At 32.8% G+C, this 23,907-nt stretch overlaps 2 protein-coding genes across 3 annotated transcripts; one reads left to right on the top strand and one right to left on the bottom strand.

Annotated features, from left to right (window-relative positions):
• The first annotated feature begins 461 nt into the window (after positions 1-461).
• LOC148620700 (oxaloacetate tautomerase FAHD1, mitochondrial-like) lies at positions 462-9,467 on the top strand. 2 transcript variants are annotated; one of them, XM_088574405.1, is made up of 4 exons: positions 462-632; positions 1,661-1,767; positions 2,587-2,683; positions 4,202-9,467. In XM_088574405.1, exons 2-4 carry the CDS (start codon positions 1,697-1,699, stop codon positions 4,685-4,687), a joined length of 654 nt encoding a protein of 217 aa, XP_088430531.1. In that variant the 5' UTR covers positions 462-632; positions 1,661-1,696; the 3' UTR covers positions 4,688-9,467. The 2 variants fall into 2 exon arrangements, with proteins under 2 accessions (XP_088430531.1, XP_088430530.1); XM_088574404.1 differs by lacking the exon at positions 2,587-2,683 and adding an exon at positions 2,457-2,553 and having other exon boundaries at positions 473-632.
• Positions 7,851-23,876, bottom strand: LOC148620699 (eukaryotic peptide chain release factor subunit 1). Its single transcript, XM_088574403.1, has 11 exons — positions 23,540-23,876; positions 22,799-22,974; positions 21,970-22,109; positions 21,555-21,693; positions 21,142-21,332; positions 20,253-20,382; positions 19,569-19,724; positions 18,580-18,644; positions 14,532-14,604; positions 11,772-11,846; positions 7,851-11,057 (listed from the first exon to the last, which is right to left on the bottom strand). Exons 1-11 carry the CDS (start codon positions 23,641-23,643, stop codon positions 10,972-10,974), a joined length of 1,335 nt encoding a protein of 444 aa, XP_088430529.1. The 5' UTR covers positions 23,644-23,876; the 3' UTR covers positions 7,851-10,971.
• Positions 23,877-23,907: the final 31 nt, after the last annotated feature.

Raw genomic sequence — 23,907 nt, 5'->3', positions numbered from 1 at the left:
TTTTTTTTTTTTTTAATTGAATGATGCAAGCCTTTGATTTGAGTTATTGTGCAAAAACTGGAAAACCACCCCTTACCTGCATGGGCGGTAATTTCTGGATGCTCAGTGTGTGACGATTTACATGTATATTGTGACATATTGAGCAACCATATGATTTTCGGGGGAGAGGGGGGGGGGGCTAGGGTTAAATTTGTAATAAAAAGGCAGGATGTTGATGTGTGTATAAAAAAATCCAGGATGATAGGGTAAATCCAGCATAGGCTAGAGTAACAAAATAAAAAGTCGGGTGAGAAATTAAACCGAGAAAACAAACCCACAAATGTTCATCCCTTAGTTCCCGTAATGTTGTACGGATCATATATCGTGTTCACTCTTCTTTCGTCCGAAAGCATTAAATGTAATTATATCAATTTCACACTCCAGTAAAATATACTTGTAAAATGATTTCACAATTACTAGTCACTGGTGTAGTGTTACTACTACCGTATTATAGTTATATTTTATGGAAAACAACCAACGGCATAATTCATTCATATAGTCGGAATTTTTCTTTTGTCTAGGTATTTAGAGCATCTACTATATTTAACTGTAGTTTTCCTTCCATGCAACGAACAATTCTTTTGATGTCCAAGGTAAGTGCAAAATTATCACATCCATTAGCGTTTAATTTTTGCTTTTTGTAGCAAAATTAAGCTTTTTTTTGTTGTGTGTGTGTGGTCTCTTATTGTTCGTTGTTAAAATGTTTATTGAGTTCGGATTGCCTTAATATATAAATTCTAAGACCTTTATGTAACTTAAATCATACAGCGACAGGTAGAATTTTCACTTTCAAACAATAATCGGAAGTAATTAGGTATATTACACAAAAATACGTTGTATCGCCTTTGCTCTATAATCTACGGTGACAGAATGCAGTTACGCAAACATAATAAGTTGTTCCCACAAGATGTTTAAGTCATTCCCGCAAGACAATTGCGTCGTTACCTCAAGGTAACACGTTCGCACTAAAGAGCTATATCGTTCCATCAAGAAACTTATCTTATTCCCTCAAGATGTTACGTTGTTCATACAAGGAAGAACTTGATCTTATTCCCTCAATATATTATGTAGTTCCCTCAAGATACTATGTCCTTCCCTCGAGGTGATATGTTGTTCCCTCGAGATATTATGACGTCCCCAAAAGGTAGTTATATACCTAATATCTTGAGGTCACTAGATATATTTCATGAATCTTGTTGGAACCACATAGTATATCGAGGGAACAACCATTAGGGAACAATATAACAACTTTTTATCACATGGTCTCATTTTGACATGCAGTATCTGAGAGTTGCGGTAGCGACTTAAACACAGTTGTATAACTGGGTGGTAGCATACTATGAGGGTTCCAAAAAAAAAATCAAAATCTAGGGGCTTCCAAGTTAAATATTTGTCACTTTTCGTCCAGTTTTCCTACAGTTGAGGAGTACATACACAGTGTGAACCACTCCTTTAGTCATTACAGGAATAATTATACATTGTATATTTATCAACGACAATCAAAATGCAATTCGCCGATCACTTTGTTTGTTCCCATATAAATATCTGTAAGAGAAAAAAAACTTCAAATTTATTGTCTTGTCCTGTGGTGTCCTAGTTATTCGCCTACTTATCTCTTAAGGTGTAAGGGAGATAATTCAATCACAACTGACGAAAGATGGCATCGAATAAGTTAGCACAGTTCAGAGAATTTGGAAAGAAGATCGTAGCAGTTGGTCGAAATTACAAGTAAGAAAGGTCTTTAGTAGTAAAATATTTTATCAAGAATGACTTAAAGTGTGTGAGCAGCACTTATGTACAAAAAATGCAATACACGTTTATCCTGTAAATGACATGTACAAGAAGACAGTTTGGAATGGACAAGAAAACCGGATGCATCAATAGATCATGGAATGGAATGGAAAACAAGTATGGTTAGATGAAATACTCTAAAAGATTTGTATCAGTAAGACAACAATATTTTCAAGTTACTTTTGTCTGTGTGTGTTTATTTTGTGCTTAAATCTTACTTAATGAATTTATTGTTTGCTCAAATTCTACTTTAATTAAAATATTTATGTGTGAGTAAAAAGGCACATCAAGTCTGGTAAGTACCTGTATTATTATCTTGTTAACAAACAATATTTAGAGTCTTAAATACTTATTTCAGATTACTTTTGTTCAATTTTAACAGTATTTTCCTAAAAGAAAGTTCCATCTTGCCTTATGTGGAGAATAAGGTCATGAACTTGTCCTGTACATTTATTTCAGTCCTTGGCTGTTTCTTTAGGTTTTTGTGCAGGTTCCTGAACATGCTGTATTTCCATCATGAATTGCAGAATATATCATTGATCGTTACAATGAATTGAAACTCACCTTTGATCTAGAAACTGAACCATCTGTGTATTTGATATACCTGTATAAATATTTCTTTGAAGGGCACATGCAGAGGAACTAGGAAATAAAGTCCCTGGAAAGCCAATAATCTTTACAAAGCCAACAACCTCATATGTAACACAAGATAAAAAAATTAAGGTATGGGTTAATTAAGTATCTTTTGTTTTGAAGGAGTTTGGCAGGCCAGCATGGAGACCCAATTCCTCCACATCCACTGGTCTTTCTTAAACCAACAACTTCTTACATTTCTGAAGGTGAAACCATTAGGGTATGTTTGATGTAACCTTTTGTCCTTGCAAATCTAGCTACTCGAACTTCCACATGGGGTTTGTGATACTTTTTCATTGCAAATCATTCTGGTTTGAATTTCTTGCAGGCAGATAAATAATTAATTTTTGAAATAATTTGCCATGGTAAAGTCTTTGTTCATAGGGACCTATTTAATAGTAGGTAAAATAATTCAAATAACTGTAATAAGCACATTTGTTGTCATTTTTATTATACATAAATATATTATTATATATTATATTATTATATAAAAGTTATTTTTAAAAATTATTATCCCTGATTTTCAAGTAAAAACTAAATAATAATAAAAAAAAAAGAATTAATAAATTAGTGGGTAAACATAATAGTTTTCATTTCCTTCTTTAAAAATTATTTAAAGTATGATAAAGGGTGAAGGGTGAAGGGTGAAGAAAAATCTTGAATTTTTTTCTTAACTGGTGCATGTTAAGCTGTTTAGCTTCTGTACTGTCATTTCCTAAAATGATTTTAAAACAATCCTCATGTAGAAACTCACTGCATGTTGGTACCCTGTTCCCTGCATCAACCTAATTTAATTAACTCTTGTTATTACAAGCTACTTGGGTTGAAAGAGTAATTAAGGGAACCATGGTTTGAGCGGAAATCAAAAGAAAGTAATCCAGGGACAAAGACCAAACATGGAAATCAGACATACACAACGATGGACATTAAGTAACTAAAATAATACATACAAAGTAACAAAAGCAAATGAGCAACTCGGTCTCCACTAAAAACTGGGGGCATGGACCAGGTGCACCGGTAGGGTAAGCGTCCTCTGCTTCTCTAGAAACACCCGCTGAGTTGCTCATAAAGTCAAGTCCGGTGTAGACGAAAAAGGAAAGGAAAATTATAACACGATGAACAAATCAGTTTTCATGGTGCAGATGGATACTCTTGGATCATCCTCCCAAGTTAGGGTTTTGAGTCTGCCTTTCGCTTTTGTTTTTCTTTCTTTAGTTATTGCCCTTGATTAAGCGAAGCATGTCATATTATTTTCTCCGAGTATGCATTTTTTTTTGTTTGAATAATTGTGGTTTTTGTAAAAACTGTTTTTGCAGTAAACCCCAGATTTATGTTGTGTAGACAACTTCCTTTTTTTTGAGATATAACTCTTTTAATTTAATTTTGTCTAAGGTTTACATTAGTCTGTGAGGTAGAATAGAGAATTGTCTGGTAGATTTTTTTATCCATGTGCTGTACTTAACTGCTATAAAAGTAATTGTGTATATTTCTTTGAATATACTGTGAAAGTACTACTGTTTGTGGGGTACCAATTTTCATGGTTTTCGTGTCCAGAACAAACAACGAAATTTTGTTCTCAACGAAAAGGAGATTTACATTGATGTATATACTGTAAACCTCAAAACCACAAATTCAAGAATCCACAAATTTGTTTCTTCTCTAATCCATGAAAATTGGTATCCACAAGTTAAAGTACTTTCACAGTACTGGTATTTATTTTGTCTAGTTCTTTTGATAGTTCCCACCAGGATGTAATGATCTCCACCATGAAGTAGAGTTAGGAATTGTCATAAGTAAAAAAGGGTACCAGATTCCAGAAGATAGTGCAGCTGATTATATTGGTGGATATTTTGTTGCCTTAGATATGACAGCAAGAGACATTCAGTTAGATGCCAAGAAAAATGGTCATCCTTGGGCTTTAGCCAAAGGATTTGATACATCAACGCCAGTAGGAGAATTTATTGAAAAAAGTAAAATTCCTAATCCAGAAAAGCTTCAGCTTTGGTTGAAGGTGAATGGCGAAATGAGACAGAATGGAAACACGGCAGACATGATATTCAGTATAAACTATCTTATTAGTTATATAAGTCAGTTCATGACTTTAGAAGAAGGTGACACTATATTAACTGGAACGCCCTCTGGTGTATCAGCTTTGAAGAGTGGTGATGTGATCGAAGCAGGACTTGCTGATATTTCTCAAATTAAAATTGCAGTGGACAAATAATGAAAGGACTGTTATCAACACTTTATACATCTGCATAAAATACTAACATGAACCATAATCAGACAATAAATCAGGGTTCAATATGATATAACTATATTGAAAATATTATCAAGATAAATAAAATTTAATATAAATTTGAAATACTAAATAATTGAATTAAGACATTCAAAATTTGCTTTGCACATATCAATCTCTCACATGACAGTGTAAAAAGAGTGGGGGGATGGGGAGAATCTCCCTGATGAACTGTTTCAAAGGTTAGCAGGTATGTAATTTCCATTTTTTTAATACATGGCAACAAGTCAGTGAAGTTAATTTTTTGGAGTTTATTAATCTGAGTTCCAATTCTCCAGCCCTTTGTTCAAATGAATGATACAAGAAATTAATGAAAGATAAGTATTAGAGACATTAGAACTTTTCTTTCTAAGAATTAGGCAAAATGATTACCTGTATAAGGTGTGGCACATGACGAAAAAAAATGCAGAGATTTTATTGCATTATCCTAGTTTTAATACCTCATATATTAAATATTCTGACTTCAGTCACTCAGATACTTTAGACAGTGAAATGGAAACATATTGATAGGTCAAATTTAGTTGGAAAAAATAGTAAAAAAAAAAGCAGCCAAGAATGAGAAATCTGTGAGCAATGGCTCACTAGTGATACCCCTGCTTTCAATCATGATATAAGGGAAATAAACAAAGTCTTCGGTAAACAGGAAGTCCTTATAAATTTTTGCAAAAATAGATCCCACCATACATACCAGAAGAATGTGTTAAAATTTCAAGCCACTGTAACGTGTACTGATAGTTGCTGAGAAAAGTATGAAGAAAAAAAATACTTTCAAAATATAAAGTAAAAAATAAACTAAGTTACCAGTAAGGATGTAATAAATCAAGAGGTTCTTGAAGCGCCCGAATCGCCCAACTGGAAAACCATGCCCTTTTAACTAAGTAAGTAAAGGTATCATGCTTAGTCATCATGTTTCACAAGTTCAACTGAGTACCTTAAGCACTGTCAAATGTTGGAAATGGAAAACTTAGGTCAGGGGTCTCCCTGGGAGACTCTCCCATACCCTGTTATCCAACCGGGTCAGAGGCATTAGCCAGCTATACATTTGCTGGAAAAGTATATTAGCAGGAAAATAACTGCCCATAACAAATTTTCGTCATCACCATTCAACTTAGAATACCATGTTTCCTAAGGAAACCAAAAAATCATTGGAAACAGAGCAACTGGTGAAAATGGCCACCTAAAAAAAATTTCAAAACAGCCAGTAAACTCTTATACAAGGAATAATTTTGACTCCTATTTTTTGTAACTAAATGTTCAGTTAATGCTGGATACCCTAAGGAATAACCATACCAAGTTTTATTCCAATTGTTCAAGTAGTTTCAGTGAAGATGTTAGCTAGAAACTCAGATTCTCATCCAACATTCTTCAAAATTAGGGACAGGCAGCAATTTTTTCTGAATATTTTTTTTATCAATTTTAGTAAAAACCTCTTTTAATTTGAAAAAAAAAATGACATAAACTGGGCAAAAATTATAATAAAATTTTTCAGGGCAGGTGAAAATATGGGGTCTGGAGGGATGAGAATCTAGCATATTTTTTATTTTGGCCTGAACAGGAAGTTGTCAAAAAGTGTTCTGGAAAAACAGACAAGGGTAAAACAGTTTACCCTTCCTTCAAAGCAGGGGTATAATTTTTTCTTCTGATTTAATGTATAAATTAAAGTAACGGTTGTTTCTTGGTTCTTTTCCAGATGTATTGAATATAGGTACATGTATATTTGAGACATATATAAGACCAAATTAAAAAAAAAAAGTGCCACCCATTGCCTGATTCTTAAAGAGGATAGTACTTAATACCAGTGGGTTTTGTTTCTGACATTTTTGTAGGCTACAAGATTTTAAATGAATAATTAATTATGTAACCAACCTTTAGATCTTATGTTTGATTTATTTAATTTATTCTTTTACATGTGCAAATTGTACTAACTTAATGCTCACAAAGCCGCGATTTAAATATCCCATGAATCATGTTCAAGCAACTACCTAAGAGATTATTTACAAATATAAATTTGTTACTTGAAGAAATTGAAGTTTTGATTCATATTCATAAAACAGTTTTTTCTAAATATCATATATAGCATTTCAAAAAACTGATAAAATGCTTGGCACTTTGGCTAGAAACATTACTTCTATGTTCACTCTATAATATACATTATGGTCATAATGACATGACCTAATTTTCATGTGAACCTTAACCTCCAAACAAAATCTAAGACTCCACATAAATACAGAATATATTGAAAGGTGTAACAGAATTCTGTTGTTCAGTGTTAAAATGAATTACATGTAACTGAATTGTGTGGGACTTTTGATCTTACTAAAATTTTTTTCTGGTGTAAAAAGCAACCATTCCCCTTCACCAAAGTCATCATCCATAAATCAGAAAAAATACTAGCTTCTGGTCCATTATTTTTATTTTCAAGTCACAATCTCAAATATAAATTCCTTTTGTGATATGACACTTTATAGTAACCATTCACATTTACTCCAAGTTGTAATACGGCCATAAAATGCTTGTTGCAGGCCACCAATTCCAACAAGGTCCAAGTCTTAACCCCGAAAATCAATCAGTCTTCCTTTGATAATATGGCACCTTATAATATTATTTCAAATTGATTCATTTACTAACATGACTAATAAACAGATTATTGTCTTGACAGCAAGAAAATGCATGTTTCTGGCCCTTAATTTCTGAAAAGATCAGGTCTTCACCCCCAAAATCAATCTAAGTCTATCCATTGTGGTATAGAATATTGTGGAACAATATCACAAGACATTTCTATGCTTTTATTGGTGTTATATAAATTCCATGGACATCTAACAGTTGGGACCATAACCCCAAAACAATACCACCCTTTCTTTTGTTGTTTGGAACCTAGTTATAAAATTCTATGAAGATCAATCAACTAATACCAAATTTATCCAACAGATGATGATGGTGCCGTGCCATACCTATATAAAACCACAAATTTTGCAGTTGAAAAAAAAAGAGAGCAAATAGCCCTGAAAATCTTTTTTTGGGATTAATTTTTGAATCCATCACTGCACAATCTGGTAATTATTGGTATGAAATAGAAAACACAAATTCATCATATTTCAATGTTTTTATTATTGTCTCACGTAATCCTCAATTACTGCTCATTTCAATTTTTACTGCATAATTGACAAATGTTGACACATTTAATTACAGAAATGTTTGAGTTCTTATTTTAAAAGTTTTAAGGACACATTAAAAAAAAAAGGTTTATTAATATGACAGACTCCACAGTGTCAAAACTTTTCAAAAAGTTCCATTTCAGTTCTGGATATTGCAAATCAAGGGTTTTGGCTGAAGTAGGTACATGGTGTCTTTCAAAGTAAAATAATGAACTCCAAACCTAATAAGTTTAAGGGTTTTGTCATTCTGGTCAACAATAAAAGGAAGTTTTGATAAAAGACTTAAATTACTTAAGAATTTCTCTTGGAAGCATGAACTGATAAGACATACATGATATGGAGTAACATTCACTGGAGATTACACACCTTTTTGATGAAAACGAAAGTTTTTTTAATACATATTTTCGTAGGTCTCCCATAAAAATGTTTTTTCTTTACATTGTCTAAATCATGAAAATAAGGTTACCACATAAAATTGGCCAGGTTGCAGTAAGCAGGAAGTGTAAGTGTGACAGACAAAATTGCATTCCACGATATGGGACCCCTTCAAGTTGAGTGCCAAATATCTAGTGGCTGTGATTCATTGTTGCTGAGAAATATGTTCCGAAAATATTCCCCCCCCACAACATTCTCCATTCTAAAAGCCGATTTAGCATGAGTTCAAGGGTGCAACCTGGCCAAAATCTATACAAGGGGTATCAAACATTCGATAAAATACATATCAGTGAAGTTCCTTAGTAAATTTACCACACAAAACAATTCCATCAGTTTCTCATCCATTGTTATTCAGTCAAGTGAAAAATTACAAACATTGTTCACATGAAGTCAACCACAAAATTTATTTGCTGGATTCAGTTTCATCAGGTAAAATTCATGTGAAAATATTTTGTCTGTATACTTCTCCCATTAACATTTTCACAACTGATTAAGTTTCGGACAAATACCCTGATGTTTAGTGTTAGCAGAAAATTTAAATAGAAGACTGAATTCTTTCAAGAGGTAGCTGTAAAAATAAGTCTCAGGGTTGCATCTAAGAATTGTCAAAATAAGATCAATGTGCACAATGAATTTTCTGAAATATCTAATACTTACAAGAGAATATCATCAACAGTGATAACGAAGTTAAGCTGTAGATTTATTTTTCAATTTCAAGGTTCTGATTTTTACCTTTCAACTCCTTTCATTTTACAGCACAAAAAATCTACCTTTCAGGCTACTGAATACAAAGGATTCAAAACAAGGAGTGCACCTTCAATTTTTCGGGCTTGAGCACATACATACATCCTAGTTGCAACCCTTGTGGTCAGTTTGACTAGGTCCTACATCACATTAAATAAAAAGTGTAAGACAAGCAAAGCATGACATAGAACATGGTGGGTTATCTCCCATTTTTAACCAACCACAATATTTATTTTTGAGCTCCACTCTTAACACGAACTATGCCAATAATAATTTTAAAAAATGCTTGAAACATGGGAATAATGTGTGTGTCTGTAATACAAAACTAAGTCAATGCATCAAAATTTAGCACCTCATTAAAAAAAAAACAAGAGATTACCCACTATGCACAGAAGAGAAGTACAAATAATTGTACAAGCACTGGTAATACAAAATGAGATATGATCATGGAAAACGACCGGATTAAAACTATAGTTCTGCAAACTTTAATCAGGAAACAAAAATAAACAGCATTCAAGTTTCTAGTCGCTCTTTTGTACTGCAATTTTTTCTTTCAATGAACTGCTACCATTTAAATGGTTTTGACATTTACATCACTTTTGAATAAAAAATATCCAATGAAGAACACAAACATGTTCCCTATAAAGTATCACAAGTAGACTGCATTATAAACTTACTACTAAACAATGAGTAAATAAACAACAGGACATGTGGAGATAAATGGTTCATGGTATGGGTAACAGGTAGGACTTAAAAACAACTATCTCACCGTTTGGTTATATTTAAACGATCATTTTCAACATTTACAATGTCTTCTAATCTAAACTTTAGTTTCTAAAAGGGACTTTTTTCTGGAAGAATTTAACGAAGTAACCAGTTGAAAAAGGCTTTAATTCTATCATTAGATATTGCACAGATGCAGCACTCATGCCTAGCCCAGCACTAATCAATCAAAAATATTTTTTTTTGTAAGTTCATATCAATGTTGTTCATGCATTAATAATTTCATATTGTTACTCCATCTAATAATCCAACTGAAACCTTAATTATATCAGTTAATTTATGTACTGTATCTTTTAAGTAAGAATTTATATTTAAAAGGTTCAATCTAATATCATGCATCACATAAAACAGCAATCAATAACTCATGCTATCACAAAACCTTCCATATCATGTAGTGATTTTCTAACCCTTTTTTGGGGTCCAAATTTATGCCCCATTCACTAAAAAAGAAATATGCTCCAAATTTCCAAAATTTCAGCAGTGAAGTTCCCATTTGTGACTAGAAACATTGTCTTAAGATTTGTACATGATTAAAATGGCCATTTGTGAGATGAACAAAATTCTGTCTCCATTCTTTCATATCCAGAGGTAGCCACAATGAAAACTAATGGTTCTCATCAAAGATTTTAATTTATTTAAATAGCTTATGAATATTCTTGCCCTTATGTATAAAGATTACTTCACAAAGTCCTAATTTTCAAGCTCTACTTCCCCATTGGATGGACCTTAGGCCCCTTCCCCAAAAACAGTAGGAAAATCACTCTCATGGTCTAGAGGACTTCTTATTTCTCTATACATCTCTTTAAGTATGTAGTAAGTATAGTAAAAAAGACATTTCAAACATCTTATAAAAAAAGATATTTGTCATGAACCTTTGACAAAATTCATAAATTTTCTTATACAACTCAAATGCTCAGTGTAAAATAAGTTAAAATGTACATATACAAATTATTTCAAAGGTGGAATGTCACAGCCCTGTAGCCAGTGTCTGAGAATTCTTGGATCTGCAATATTCTGTAAAAATTGTTGATTTTTCTTGCCACAAACATAGGCTCTGTGGCAGTTGAATAATTTAATGTTCATTAAAGGCATTTAATAATCATCCAGATCTAAATCATCAAACATATCGTCTAAGTGTGGATCAAATACTTGGAAGTCCACTTGGTACCGTAAAATGCCTGGAAAAGAAGCAGAAAACAGTTGATTAACCATAATTATTCAAATTAGCATGATAAAAGAGTAAACTCATCCAGACTTGCCAACCCCTTTCTTATGAAAATAGTATGCTGAGATAAAAAATCACGAGTTTCATTTTTTGTTTCAAAAAGTGAATTTTATGACAGAAACCACCAATATTATGGATGAATATCAATAAAATTGTTTTAAACTTTTTCTTTTGCAAAAGCATCATAATTTTCTTCACAACTATGTTTGGACATAGTTTTTGTTTGATGTTTTCAAACCAGAAATGACTCCAGAGATATATAAAAAATCCAGAACGGAACTGGAAAAATTTGGAAATTGGAAAAGCTGCCAAAACGTAAGGAATTTGACAATTTTGAAGGGCTTAAAATGGCCTTAAAAACTGTAAGCCTTACACCAAAATTGTAAGGGTAGGCAACTCTGCTCAATGGTTCCTGGAATTCCCACTTGCCTAGTATCTAACGTAGTGCATGAAATTGATTTTTTGTGAAACAGATAATCAAATTTTACTAAAAATATGATTCTATGGAACACAAAACAAAATGACATTTCAATATTCAACCAATGAAGACATTGGGCACACATCAGGTGGACTGATAGTAGACATACTGCTTCATGTCAGTTTCATTATGCTTTGTATAAGAAGTGAATATGTTTCCAACTTTCATAACACTCTGACAATTACTTACCCCCTATACCACCAAAACCTCGTACAAATTGAGCTCCTTCTTGCGATCTATCTGTGATGATTTCTAATGTGGCTCCTGTAATCAAGAAAATGTTATTACAACACAAATTTAACCAACCAAGGATCCCATTCAATTCATAAACTTGCTGATATTTCATGTTCAGTCTTCTTTTTTCCTTTATATGACTGAAAATGTTTTATGCACTGAAATTGCTTGTGCTCATTACCTTGCTTGACTGCATCATATCCAGTGTTCTCCCCAGGCCCTTAAAGTGCTACTGAGATTGAGTGCTGTGTTATTAAGATCGGTACTGTGCTATTTTGCTACCAGAGCTGTGCTATAAACTTAAATTTGAGGATTAAAAATCTATTACGACAGGAAACGTGTGCCACAAGGTCATTTACGGCATCCTACAAAGTAATTAGCAGTCAACATGCTATGGTTAGTTGATCACCGCATGACCACACAGGTGTCTGAAGCCTATGACATCAATGACAAGATTCTTCATCACGACATCTGGCCACAAATTTATTTTACTGAAGGTGTCAATCAGATATTAATATCTGATACTGAACCAATTAAAACTGACTATGGTAAAAATTCACTAAACCCTGGCCAAAAGCATGTGGCTATTTATAAATGCAAAGTTGAATAATTGCACATGATGTTTTCAACATTAAGAAGCTGATTTACCTTATAATAGAACATATTAAATTCCCAAACAATATTTATTCCCTCAAATACTTCCAAAACACTGTGAAAAGAAAAAGGAAATGGCTGTCTTTTGTTTACACTGCCATGTTGCTGTGTATCAAGAGCAGGTTTTTTGGTGGGAAATTAGTTAAGAAATAGATCGTAAAGTCTGAAAATAGTGCAACAGGTGTGGGGATTTTTTGTTAATCATGATATGGGGTTTTTGTCAAGAATAAACTACATAACATTTAAAAACAAAAAACACTAGTGTATCAACTTTAAAATAACAAGAATAAGATTTATGTTTTTTCCTGGTATAACTAGATCAACTCAACACTACTTCCTGAAAATTTTTCAAAACATGAATATTAAGACCAGAGTAGTCTTTTACATGTACCTGATTAGAAGAGTTTAATAGAGATTTCTCCTAATCAAATGAATATCACATTCAAATGAGCCATTGAGGCCCCAAACTAACAGGGTTCGAAATTACTATTGGTCCACTAGCCCGGGTCTAGCAAAATGCTTTATTGCACCGGTCTGGTGGTCTAGAAAAATTTTCCGGATATGTACCCTGAATTAGTAATTTCATAATTCAAGTCTTTTAACGCTTAAGGAATTTGAAAGGCATATTTCAAACATACATTGATATTGATCAGTGTCAAGGTAAGCCTAATCAGAACTTCTAAGCCTTTCTCATAACACAAAGGTAAGTATCTGAAGTGCAGGAAATTAACCGAGTAGTTCTGAAAGAAAGTAAACAAGTGGCAACACTTTGAAGGGGTATCAAAACCTACCCCTCAAAAACGATCCTCCGATGAAATGGGGAACAAAAAGTGTATGACTCAACGAAGAGGTGCCGAACGTTTCAGAATCATTGCATAAATGTCTACACATGACTTCAATACAAATCGGAAAAGGAATAGATGTAATGTAAATTGTCATGACAACGCAAGTAGGGATGGTGACGGCAAACTTATAACCAAATAAAAAAAATTAAAAAGGATACACTTGACAGGCACGAGAACACTAAACAACACACAAAGGCTAGTGATATCAACCATGCCATGAAAGCAATGAGTCTGAATATGAATCGGACATTGACCTTCAGCTAGACCCAGATGATAAATAAAATTGTGTTCACTGTTGCAGTTAAAATTGTTGTGTCATAGCAAGTTAATCAATTGAAAGTTTGCAGCCTTTCAAGTTCTAAGATAATATTTGATGTTGTCTTCTAAGTAACAATGCCCATTGGCTGGCATCATTTCTATACGTTTATTTTAAAAATTACCTTCTTAAAAGATCCAGACTTCAAAGCAATAAAAAAACTCTACAAAAATGAATGAAATGCCACTTTTATTAAAAACAAAACACCTTGTGTAATTCAGTTCAGGGTTTCCATCAAGGCTATGAAATCAGGTCTAGTGTCTTGTTTGCAGGTCTAGGTATTATTTTTGTCTACTAGACCTGTGGTTTACACAAATATCTAGACTAATTTCGACCCCTGACAAATGAAAAATTGTAATTTCCAAGGGTCTGCTGTCAGCAAAAATTTGAAGAACACTGGGTGTGTATGAATTAGAGAAAATATTTATGAAGAATTACTTATGATAATTTGGTAGAACATCTTAAATTTTTCTGTTAATTTAAAAAGGAAAAATAAAAAATGGTATTAAAGTTATAATTACTGCAAAAGAAGAAAAGAGGTAAAATATTTACCTACAAATAATTCATGTTAACATAAACAGCAATATATAAATGTACATAATTAATACACTGATCAATCTTTATATTATACATTAAATACAAAGTGGCACCTTTCGACACAAGACATATTAATGTCATGTCACACCCGCTGAATACAGTACTATCCGAAAATCCTGGGGAGAACCCTGATATCTCTGTATGATACTCAAGTCATTGTACTGATACCAAGTATGTAAGGATGATAAAGACGACAGATCAAAAGCCATTCCATTACCACCGATTTTTAATGTTTGTATAATTAATTAATGATAATTTATCATGATTTATATCTGTATTTGATAACTATATATTATCACTTACCAAAATTTTTGTAATTATTTGCAAACCATTCCAATAATGGCATCTGTTCCACCAACTCTAATTCTACACCAGTCTGGGGAAACAAGAGTACAGAGCAATAACATAATGATCTGGTATAATATACACCATGACAACTAATGATTGTCACTGGGTGGGTTAACTGGGTAATACATTTTTTAAATAAAAAATAGTCTTGAAAAATGTTCAGTATAAGGCTATCTAATGAAAAACCAACTCCTATAAAAGAGCGTCAATAATCTTTTTTTTTTCATCTCTATAATAGAATGTGCACATCTTCAATATGTAAATACTGTGAAAAGTCAGTAAAATACTCCTTAAATAAAAATTTCATATCTATTAAATACTTTTTGAGTTGCAGACTGTAAGTACTTCTTACACAAGTCGAACTAACAGCACTGAGCGGTTAATAGACATCACCTGCTTTCACTCTGGTAATGCAGGAAAACACTGGGACAAATGACCTAATACCAGACAATACCTGGCTTGACTTCTAATCCCATGAAGCTTTTTATTCTAGTACATAAATGTCTTCCATCAATGACCTCAGTCCTATCATTAACTATCACTGACAGTCAAAAATAAGGCTCATGTTGTATCATCATTGGTCACAGAGACTGTAGTTCAGTGTCAATTTAGAAGACATTCTGGCATTTGAGGGTGTGAACATTAAGACTTACACTCAGTCTGATTTTGATTTCTTACTTCATAAAAGCTAACAGAAGACATTCTACATTTAAAACCACACTTGAAATTCAAACTTTGTACTCAATCTTATAAATTGCTCAGTTGGATCCACCTAGTGAATTATTTTGTTAACATTTGTCCAAAAACAGAACACAAATGAAAGAATCTGATACATTTATAAGTTTAAAAAAATGGTCAAAAAGTGCCTTATTTCCTTTACAACACAGTCTGAAAAAAGACGATTTTCTGATTTTAAAATTTAACAAATTTTGGTATTGTTATGTGCTGTGGCCACTACTAGCAATACCTCAAATAACAAGTATTACCTAAACACAAACTTATGACCAAACACAATTTCTCATCTATAGAGACCCTTAAGATCATTATCTACAATTAAAAATCTTCAATAAATGACCTCAGTCCTATCATTAACTTTCACTTTAAGTCAAAAATAAGGCTCATGTTTGATCATCATTGGTCATACAGATTATAATTTGATGCCATCTGGCAAAAGCTTCAGACATTCCAGGATCAGTGTTTTAGGACCAAAATTCAAATATCACAGCACACAGCCCTTGACCATTATAAGGTTTTTTTATGAATGAGAATTTATTTTTTTTTTTCAAAAATGTTCCAGCCACTGCTAAACATCAACATTGGTCAACTTTCCTTCAATCATGTTAGTCCCACCATGCATTTTAGAATCAAATTATTAAGACAACCCACTTATTCTAATTATAACATTATGCCATTCTCGAAGACTTTTATACTACTGGTACTAAACCAAATTTAACCCACTTATTACTAACATTCCATGCCTTAAATCACTGAGAAGTAACCCAATCAATTATCTGTGATAATAAAAATATTGAACCTGAATCCATAAATGACCTCAGTCCTATCATTAACTTTCACTTCAAGTCAAAAATAAGGCTCATGTTGTATCATCATTGGTCATACATATCATAGGTTGATGCTCACAGGAAAAGGTTCAGGTTTTCTAGGATCAGTGTTAAACAAAAAATGCAGTTTTCACAGCATATTGCTCCTGGCTATTCTGAAGAACATAACCAAATGTTTTTACGAATTAAGATTTCTTTTATCAAAAAATTATCCAGCCACCGTTAAACCTCAACATGGAACAACCTCTCATTAATGACATCAGTCCAATCATGCATTTAAGAATAAATATAATTAAGACAATCCACTTAACTTACACAAGCAAATGTGCCACACATGAGAATCATATGGTTTGCATCATATGAATCATGCACCATGATAATCATTTGTTTCAGTTAACATATTATAATCACATGGTTATCATGATTACCATATGAATCAAGCATCATATGATTATCATATGTGGCACATTTGGCTGTGTAATTATAGCATGTGCATATCACCTATAAGTCAGGTACTAAACCAAATTTCATCCTATCACAAACATTGCCAGAATTAACTGAAGCCATCAATTATCTACCATTAAAAATCTCCAATTAATGACCTCAGTCCTATCATTAACTATCACTGACAGTCAAAAATAAGGCTCGTGTTTTATCATCATTGGTCATATGTAGTTTATAGCTTTACACATTCCAGTATCAGAACAATTCACCCAAACACTCATTCACACTCACAAACATAAAAGCCCAATCAAGAGATTATGCCAACTCATGTACAAACATGGTACATCTTTTCAATATTAAAATACCCAAACCTTATCAATCATATTATAATATCATACAGCAGCCCCTAATTACACACTTTTAACCTTCGTTTTCTCATCTGGACTTGAACCTTTATTGATGTTATTTGGTGTATAGAACTTCTTACATTAATGTTAATATATGGCATAAAGAATACTTTAAATAAATGACATCATCTACCATTAACAATTTAACAATCACCGAATCAAAAATATGGTCAAAGTTGTTATTGGTCAACGTGAATTCATTGTCTACCTGTCTAAACCAGACCATAACTGTAGTTAAGACAGATTTCCCTGCAACTGACCCTTCATTTTTCAATTTCAGGACATTAAGACTAACAGTCTTCTTTGAGAATTAGGTGCGATTTCTCAAAGGAGTGGGATACCTCAAATGTAAACATAAGTCTTCCTAATGTACAATATGACACCACGTATCCAAAACGCTCAGTCTCTGTTTTACAATGACTTCTCATCTGTAGGGAGAGGCAATCAAACCTCAATAAATGACCTCAGTCCTATCATTAAATATCACAGACATTCAAAAATAAGGCTCAAGTTGTATCATCATTGGTCATACAGATTGAAGTATATTAACACTCATTATTGCAAGCACATCTGTTTGACCAACACTCTTAATCCCGAATATAACCTAGTCTATACTCTCACTCTATTCTTTGTCCCTAGATTATGGATATACTGGTTTTTTTTTCATCTAATTAGGAAATATGTCATCAGACTTATCAGGCCTTCAAGACCACTTAATCACAAATCTTATAATCAAGTTTATGTTCTTTTATTCCAAAAGCAGTTAAGCTACTGATTGCTCAACCATCTCCTTGGTTTTTTCTGGGTATTTTCATGCATTTCGGGAAAAGTTGACAAATTTGTCATTTTGGAGTCACAATTAGGGAGGTAAAGTTAAAATTCTGGGAATATTGCATGATTTTTATATCATTTTCTTTAGGAAAGGGTCTTTTTACAGGACCCTGCTGAATGTTAGAAAAATCCAGGCATTCCTTCCCCTAAAGACTACCTCTATGTTCCATCCACAGTCATCCATTAACTACAATTAAACATCTCCTCCATAAACGACCTCAGTCCTATCATTAACTTTCATTGACAGTCAAAAATAAGGCTCATGTTTTATCATCATTGGTCATCCTGAATTGATTCATTGCAGTCCATTTGTAGACATTTCAGGCTGAGGTTCAAAGAGTGGAGGGTCCAGTGGTTGATTTCACAAAATATTGTTGTGTAAAATCAGTTGAAGGAATGAGGTCATTACATATAATACTATTGCAACATCATAACTACAACTAATTCTAAACTTACCACTTTTTGTGATATGTGTACTGGACTTTTCCTACATTCAAATATATAGTCCACTCAAAGAAAACGAAAAGTCCACAAAAAAACATCAATGAAAAGGACTGGGGTTCCAATTCCTAGTTAATGAAATTTCAAAGACCTTTGGCTCAAATGAATTTGAACCCATTTCGGATAAAAAATATTTACCTATTGAGATACCCTACTTCATACTATTCATTCACATGAAAGGCATTTAGACTGATTATTAGCTAGACTGTTTACAGAGAGAATTGATTAAATAACACAGGAACGAGTAACCAAACTTACATCTTTGTCTATAAAATGTGTCTTGTCTTTTTCTTGCTCAGGTTTCAGGAATAAAATATTTTCAACTGAAAAAGAAAAGTACTCTTGACGAATATAAGTGAAAAAGGGTAATACAGAGAAAGGTATAGACTGTTCATCTACAAAAATTTTCCTTAACCAGAGATCAACTAAATAGACCAGAGCAAAATCATTTAAACTTCAGCACCATACAAATGACTAACTCTTTCATGTCATGCTACTTACCAACTATCAACTGAAGTAATGTCATTTAACAAAAGACAAATATTCAGTTATATCAGTGGATAACTATGCTTTCATTAAAAGTGGCCAATCAACAAATAACACAATCTACATAGGGATCAAAAGAATTTGGGCCACAGATCCCGGACTTTCTAATCCTCTTACAGTTAGTCTATGGGGACAGACACCCCTTCTTTTCTACCCCTTCAAGTAAGTAAAACCTGTTTAAACCAAACCACTTTTGGAAATCATAACTTGTTTTTGGTTTAGACTGGTAATCATTTTACCCAAGTTTAAAGGGGATTTATGTTGATTCAAAAGGGACTTTAAAAAAAGACAGATTTCAGGGATTATGTTCCAAATATAAATACTATCAAAATATCATATGTATATATGTAGTCTACTGAATATTGACAATAGAAACCAGTCTTAGCAAACATGTGTGAAGGACAATACTATTTTACACAATCTGATTTGGATCTAAAATACCGTTATGAAACTGATAGATAGTAGTTTATGTATTCCCCTTTTGAAAATATGAACAGTTACACATGGCGTCCTTGCTATCCACCAAGTTTCAAAATATTCTCTGCAGTGGTTAAGGTCGACAATCTGTGGGACTGATAAATCGATGGAAAGACAGGACAAAAACAATATAACTCCATGACAGAGTGGACGAGAAATAATTACTTGAATCCGAGCAATCTATATTTTCAATGTGACCATCCACTGCCATGAACTAAACATACCATCTGTTGAATGATTTTTGAGCACATATCGTGTAATGTCCAAATTTTCCCACACTATCAATGTGTCTACAGCACCCATTTCTAATCCCTTCAATGTATCATCTACACCAAAGCAGTATTTGCCGGTATCTTGTGAAATCTCATCAAAGTATCGACCTGGAAAAGACAAGAGTGTTCTAATATTACATATCCAGAATCAGCAAAATATACATAGCTACACTGACACAACATGTAATGTACATTTACATGTATAAGGTACCAATTCTCTATTAGAATACTTATTTCCCTTTCTGCATAAGTGCTTCCCACTTGATTCTAATATCAAAATATACATCTAATATTTTTGAAGCATTTTTTTTCATATTATCGATATCAAAAACTAGGGATTCAAATTAACGCTGGTCCAAAGTCCATGACCCTCATTTTCAGATCCAGAAATATTGTAATTTCATTTACCAGAGTTCTGGACCTATCATATTCAACATTTATTCTTATTGTGGATCTTTCATTTTCTTCTGGTGAACTCTTAATTTAATTTGGGATGCAAAAAAATTCATGACCTTTCACTTGAATCCCAGAAGGCAGCAATGAGTATTATCTTCTAGACTTCGTTTAGGTTTTTTCTGTCTTAAAAGCTTTTCTAGACTGTAAATACATACTTCCATCAAGAATAATACTACAAACCAATGAGTTTCTTCTCCTGTATGAATTTGACATTAGATAAGGCATCGGCTGCCAGTTCAATTGCTTGGTTAAAACCATTCTCTCCACCATATGAAACATCAACAATTTTTATTACTTTTGCTTGTAATCTCTAGAAATAGAGCAATACATATTTTAAAACTGAATCATAAAAGATCAGAATTAGAGAATGGACCATTCTATATGATCTTCAAAATTTCAATAGGCTATTCTTTAACATTCTTTGTAAAAATATCAGTTTTCAATGAGACATTTTCAGCTGAAAAGTGATAAATGGTGCATAATACCCTCTAACTCCAATCACTGAGTCACGAATCTTTTCAAGAAAAAAACTTGCTGCATGAAATTTATTTTTACCAAATTGTGATTTACATCTTAGTGAATTTGGAGAAAATCAAGCCCAGACAATGTTAAAACTTTCACAAGTTTCAATAATTGCAATTCCAAAATACTTACATTATTTGCAAAAATAAAAAGACAGCAATAATTTACAGTATATCTAATTAATTGACAATAACAAATGGCTGAAAATAAGGATAAATTGGTAAGTAACCTTATTAAAAAATACATTTAAGGTTCATGTGCCTCAATGATTTTATTGAAATGAATATTAGTCAAACTTTCATATGTTCGTCCCCCCACAACCAAACATAGGTTACAAATCAACACTCAAGCAGGGATGGCAGTCACAAAAATAATCATAGATAAGATACCAGGAAATACTTGATCAATTTTAAGTAAATGTATAGTAAAAATTGGTTTTGTAAAAGCAGAGATCCACAAATACAAAGAAAAGTCACATCTCAGTATTTTGATTGAACAAAACAAAGAACAAATATATCTAGTTACATAAATCATAATCCTTACTTACTGGATCAAACATGTCTGATTGACTGAGCTCTGTTTTAAAGTCGGCTGAACCAGCAAGCACTAACCCAGCAATATTTGGTTTATCATTGGTAATGAACATTTGAACTGCTACTTCGGCTACTTTCCTGACGTAATTATGTCTCTTTTCCATTCTTAAACGGGCAAAACGCAAGGCTGACTGACCGCCTCTTCCTGTGAATATCAACACAGCTTTTAGTTATTCAGAAAAAAAATCAATATTTCAAGAACTTCATTAAACATTTTCTCACTTTTTACTCCTGTACTTTGCAAAACTAGGAAACAGACTTTAACTAATTTATAGTTGTCTATCTGATGGGGAGATGACTTGCAGTATATTTATACATAAATAACTTTTAAAATGTCCTACATAAAAGCTATATTCAATACACTTACCGTGTTTCTTTGGAAGATCAACTGTGAATTTGTGTAGCACTTCTCGCGTGTTACCTGACAATGTTCCAAACAATGCACCATTACCGTCCATCACAATAAAACCAAATTTATTATCATCCGCTAATAAAGCTGTTAATGCCTGAAATAAAGAAGTAAATGAAGTAAGTAGAAATAGACAATTAAAGTTGACTATTAAAAACATAAGAATCTACAGCAGATAAATGGGGTAAGCGTGGCGATTAACAACAGAATCTAGTTTCCAACTGATGAGGCAGTGTGTACCTAATGGCAGTGTTGAATATTTCCACATGACAGAACAAAGAAATGTAGACCATAAATTAAATTAATTATGTCCAGTTGTTGAGTTACACTTAAAATGTCATGTTAATCTGATTATTATGTGACCAATACAGACCTCTGTGTGAAATTTATTATCACAAAGATAAAGTGATGTGTTGATTGGTCTAAATGGTTCAAAGTCTATGTTCACTTTCTTTTCTTTTCCTTCGTCTGTGACTATAGTTCCACAATATATCACAAGCCCATTAGTGGGTACTGTAAAATAATTAAATAAAGTACTTCAATATTAGAAAAATGCCCAAGGAAAATATACTTGTCTCAATAATAAGATTGGAAGTCCTAAAATTAAACTTGATGAGAAATATTTAGATATCTATAAAAATGTTAATTCTATCTATGCTAGCTTATCCTCTTAAGTGAGATCAATAAAAGATAAGTCTAACCTTACAAATTGTTGGGTTCTGACATTTTCATATTGAATAGGTAAATTTTTTTATGAAATGATATGAAATCATAAATTGTATGGAATTTGCCACAAATGTGATCATGATTTAAAACCAAAAAACAATTCTAAACACCAATAAATATGTCTGAACTTTTTCTGAGGATTTCTAGTATATGTATAGGTTTCATAATGAGAGAAAGTCGGATAGCACAAAAAATAAACTTCAGTAAATTTATTTAAAGTACCATATTAAACAATCCTTGTTATGGTGTTTAAATTATATTTAAAGAATTGATTTTTTTTTAAGTTTCACAATTCAAGTTTCATTGCATTCATCGTGGCAGAAATACTAAGCTTATCATCTGTCTTTGACAACACAAATTATTGAGTGACAAGACTGTTAAAAAGTTACAATATTGCTTTTGACCAAACAGGTTTTATAGACAAAGAGACAATCACAGAACACTAATCACAATGAGGATTTTTTAAAATTAGTTACCTTTGTTGTATAACTTGAGCCTCTGTTGTACAGATGTAATAGCACCTAATACGGATAGTCTGTTTACTCTGCTTTTGATATTGGAGGCAGTTCCGAATTCATCTGCCAACATCTTGGCAATTCTTGAAATTTGGTCTTTGGGTGGAATGATTAAAGAAATCATACTTGTTCCGTTTCTGAAGTTAAACACATAGACATTCTTTCAATTCGAGCTTTGAACAGTTCTTTACAGTGTTAGGAGAATCCAACCACCCAGGAAAATCTTATCGAACCGCCTATGCTTACATTTTGTACATGTATGTATTCACTTTATTTCTGTGAAGACAACTCCACTTAGAGACACAAGAAAATCTGATTTTTATAGTCTAATTAATTATTATCAATAAGAGTTAGCCATTGTTTACCATAAGACGTTTGAACACTGTATTCCATAATGCAGTTTGTTCCTTACTAACCAAAGATTGGTGTTCCATTGCCCATTCAAACAACATTGGCATGTTTCAGTCCCTTCTTGTCAACAGACTGATGAACATAATGTGATTTCATTAACATGAAATATGTTTCGCTCATTTGTCATACTACTGGGGAAAACAATGCTTTCCAGAAACTAATTTCACAAAGCTCTTAAAATCCATAGACCAGGGGTCCCCTCATTTGACATTACATATTTTGTTTCACAAATATTCTTAATCTTGCCAACTGTTAATTAGTCAAATCAGATTCAAGACAGTATATACACACCCTCGAGCTGCTTCCAAACTTTTGATCAGCTTCTTTATTTTCCAGATTTCAACATTGCGATCAGCACTGGTTTCTGCAGAGCCATCTACGCCGTTCGTTGCCATTTTTGACAAAAACTCTTAACTCGACCACTCCGTATGGCGGGAAGATTTCTTTCCAATCTCCCCTAAAAAGAATCAGATGTATCTAAATTCCTAAAGAGAGTAATCTTACAGCAATTCTACGTGTGATTAATATGATGAATACTGGTAAAAGAAAAAAAGAAGGGAGTTATGTGGGTTTTCACGTCGTGGTGTAACGACAACTTCCCATCCACCATTGACCATGTGAAATCTCTGACGTCACCACGGAGGAAGTGCCCATTTATC

Source organism: Perna viridis, chromosome 3 (assembly GCF_037379345.1).
Source record: "Perna viridis isolate PV_CMFRI_1.1 ecotype Kerala chromosome 3, ASM3737934v1, whole genome shotgun sequence".
In the NCBI taxonomy this organism is placed as follows: domain Eukaryota; kingdom Metazoa; phylum Mollusca; class Bivalvia; order Mytilida; family Mytilidae; genus Perna; species Perna viridis.
The sequence above is the reverse complement of the archived record's forward strand: the minus strand, read 5'-3'. Positions and strand labels throughout refer to the sequence as shown.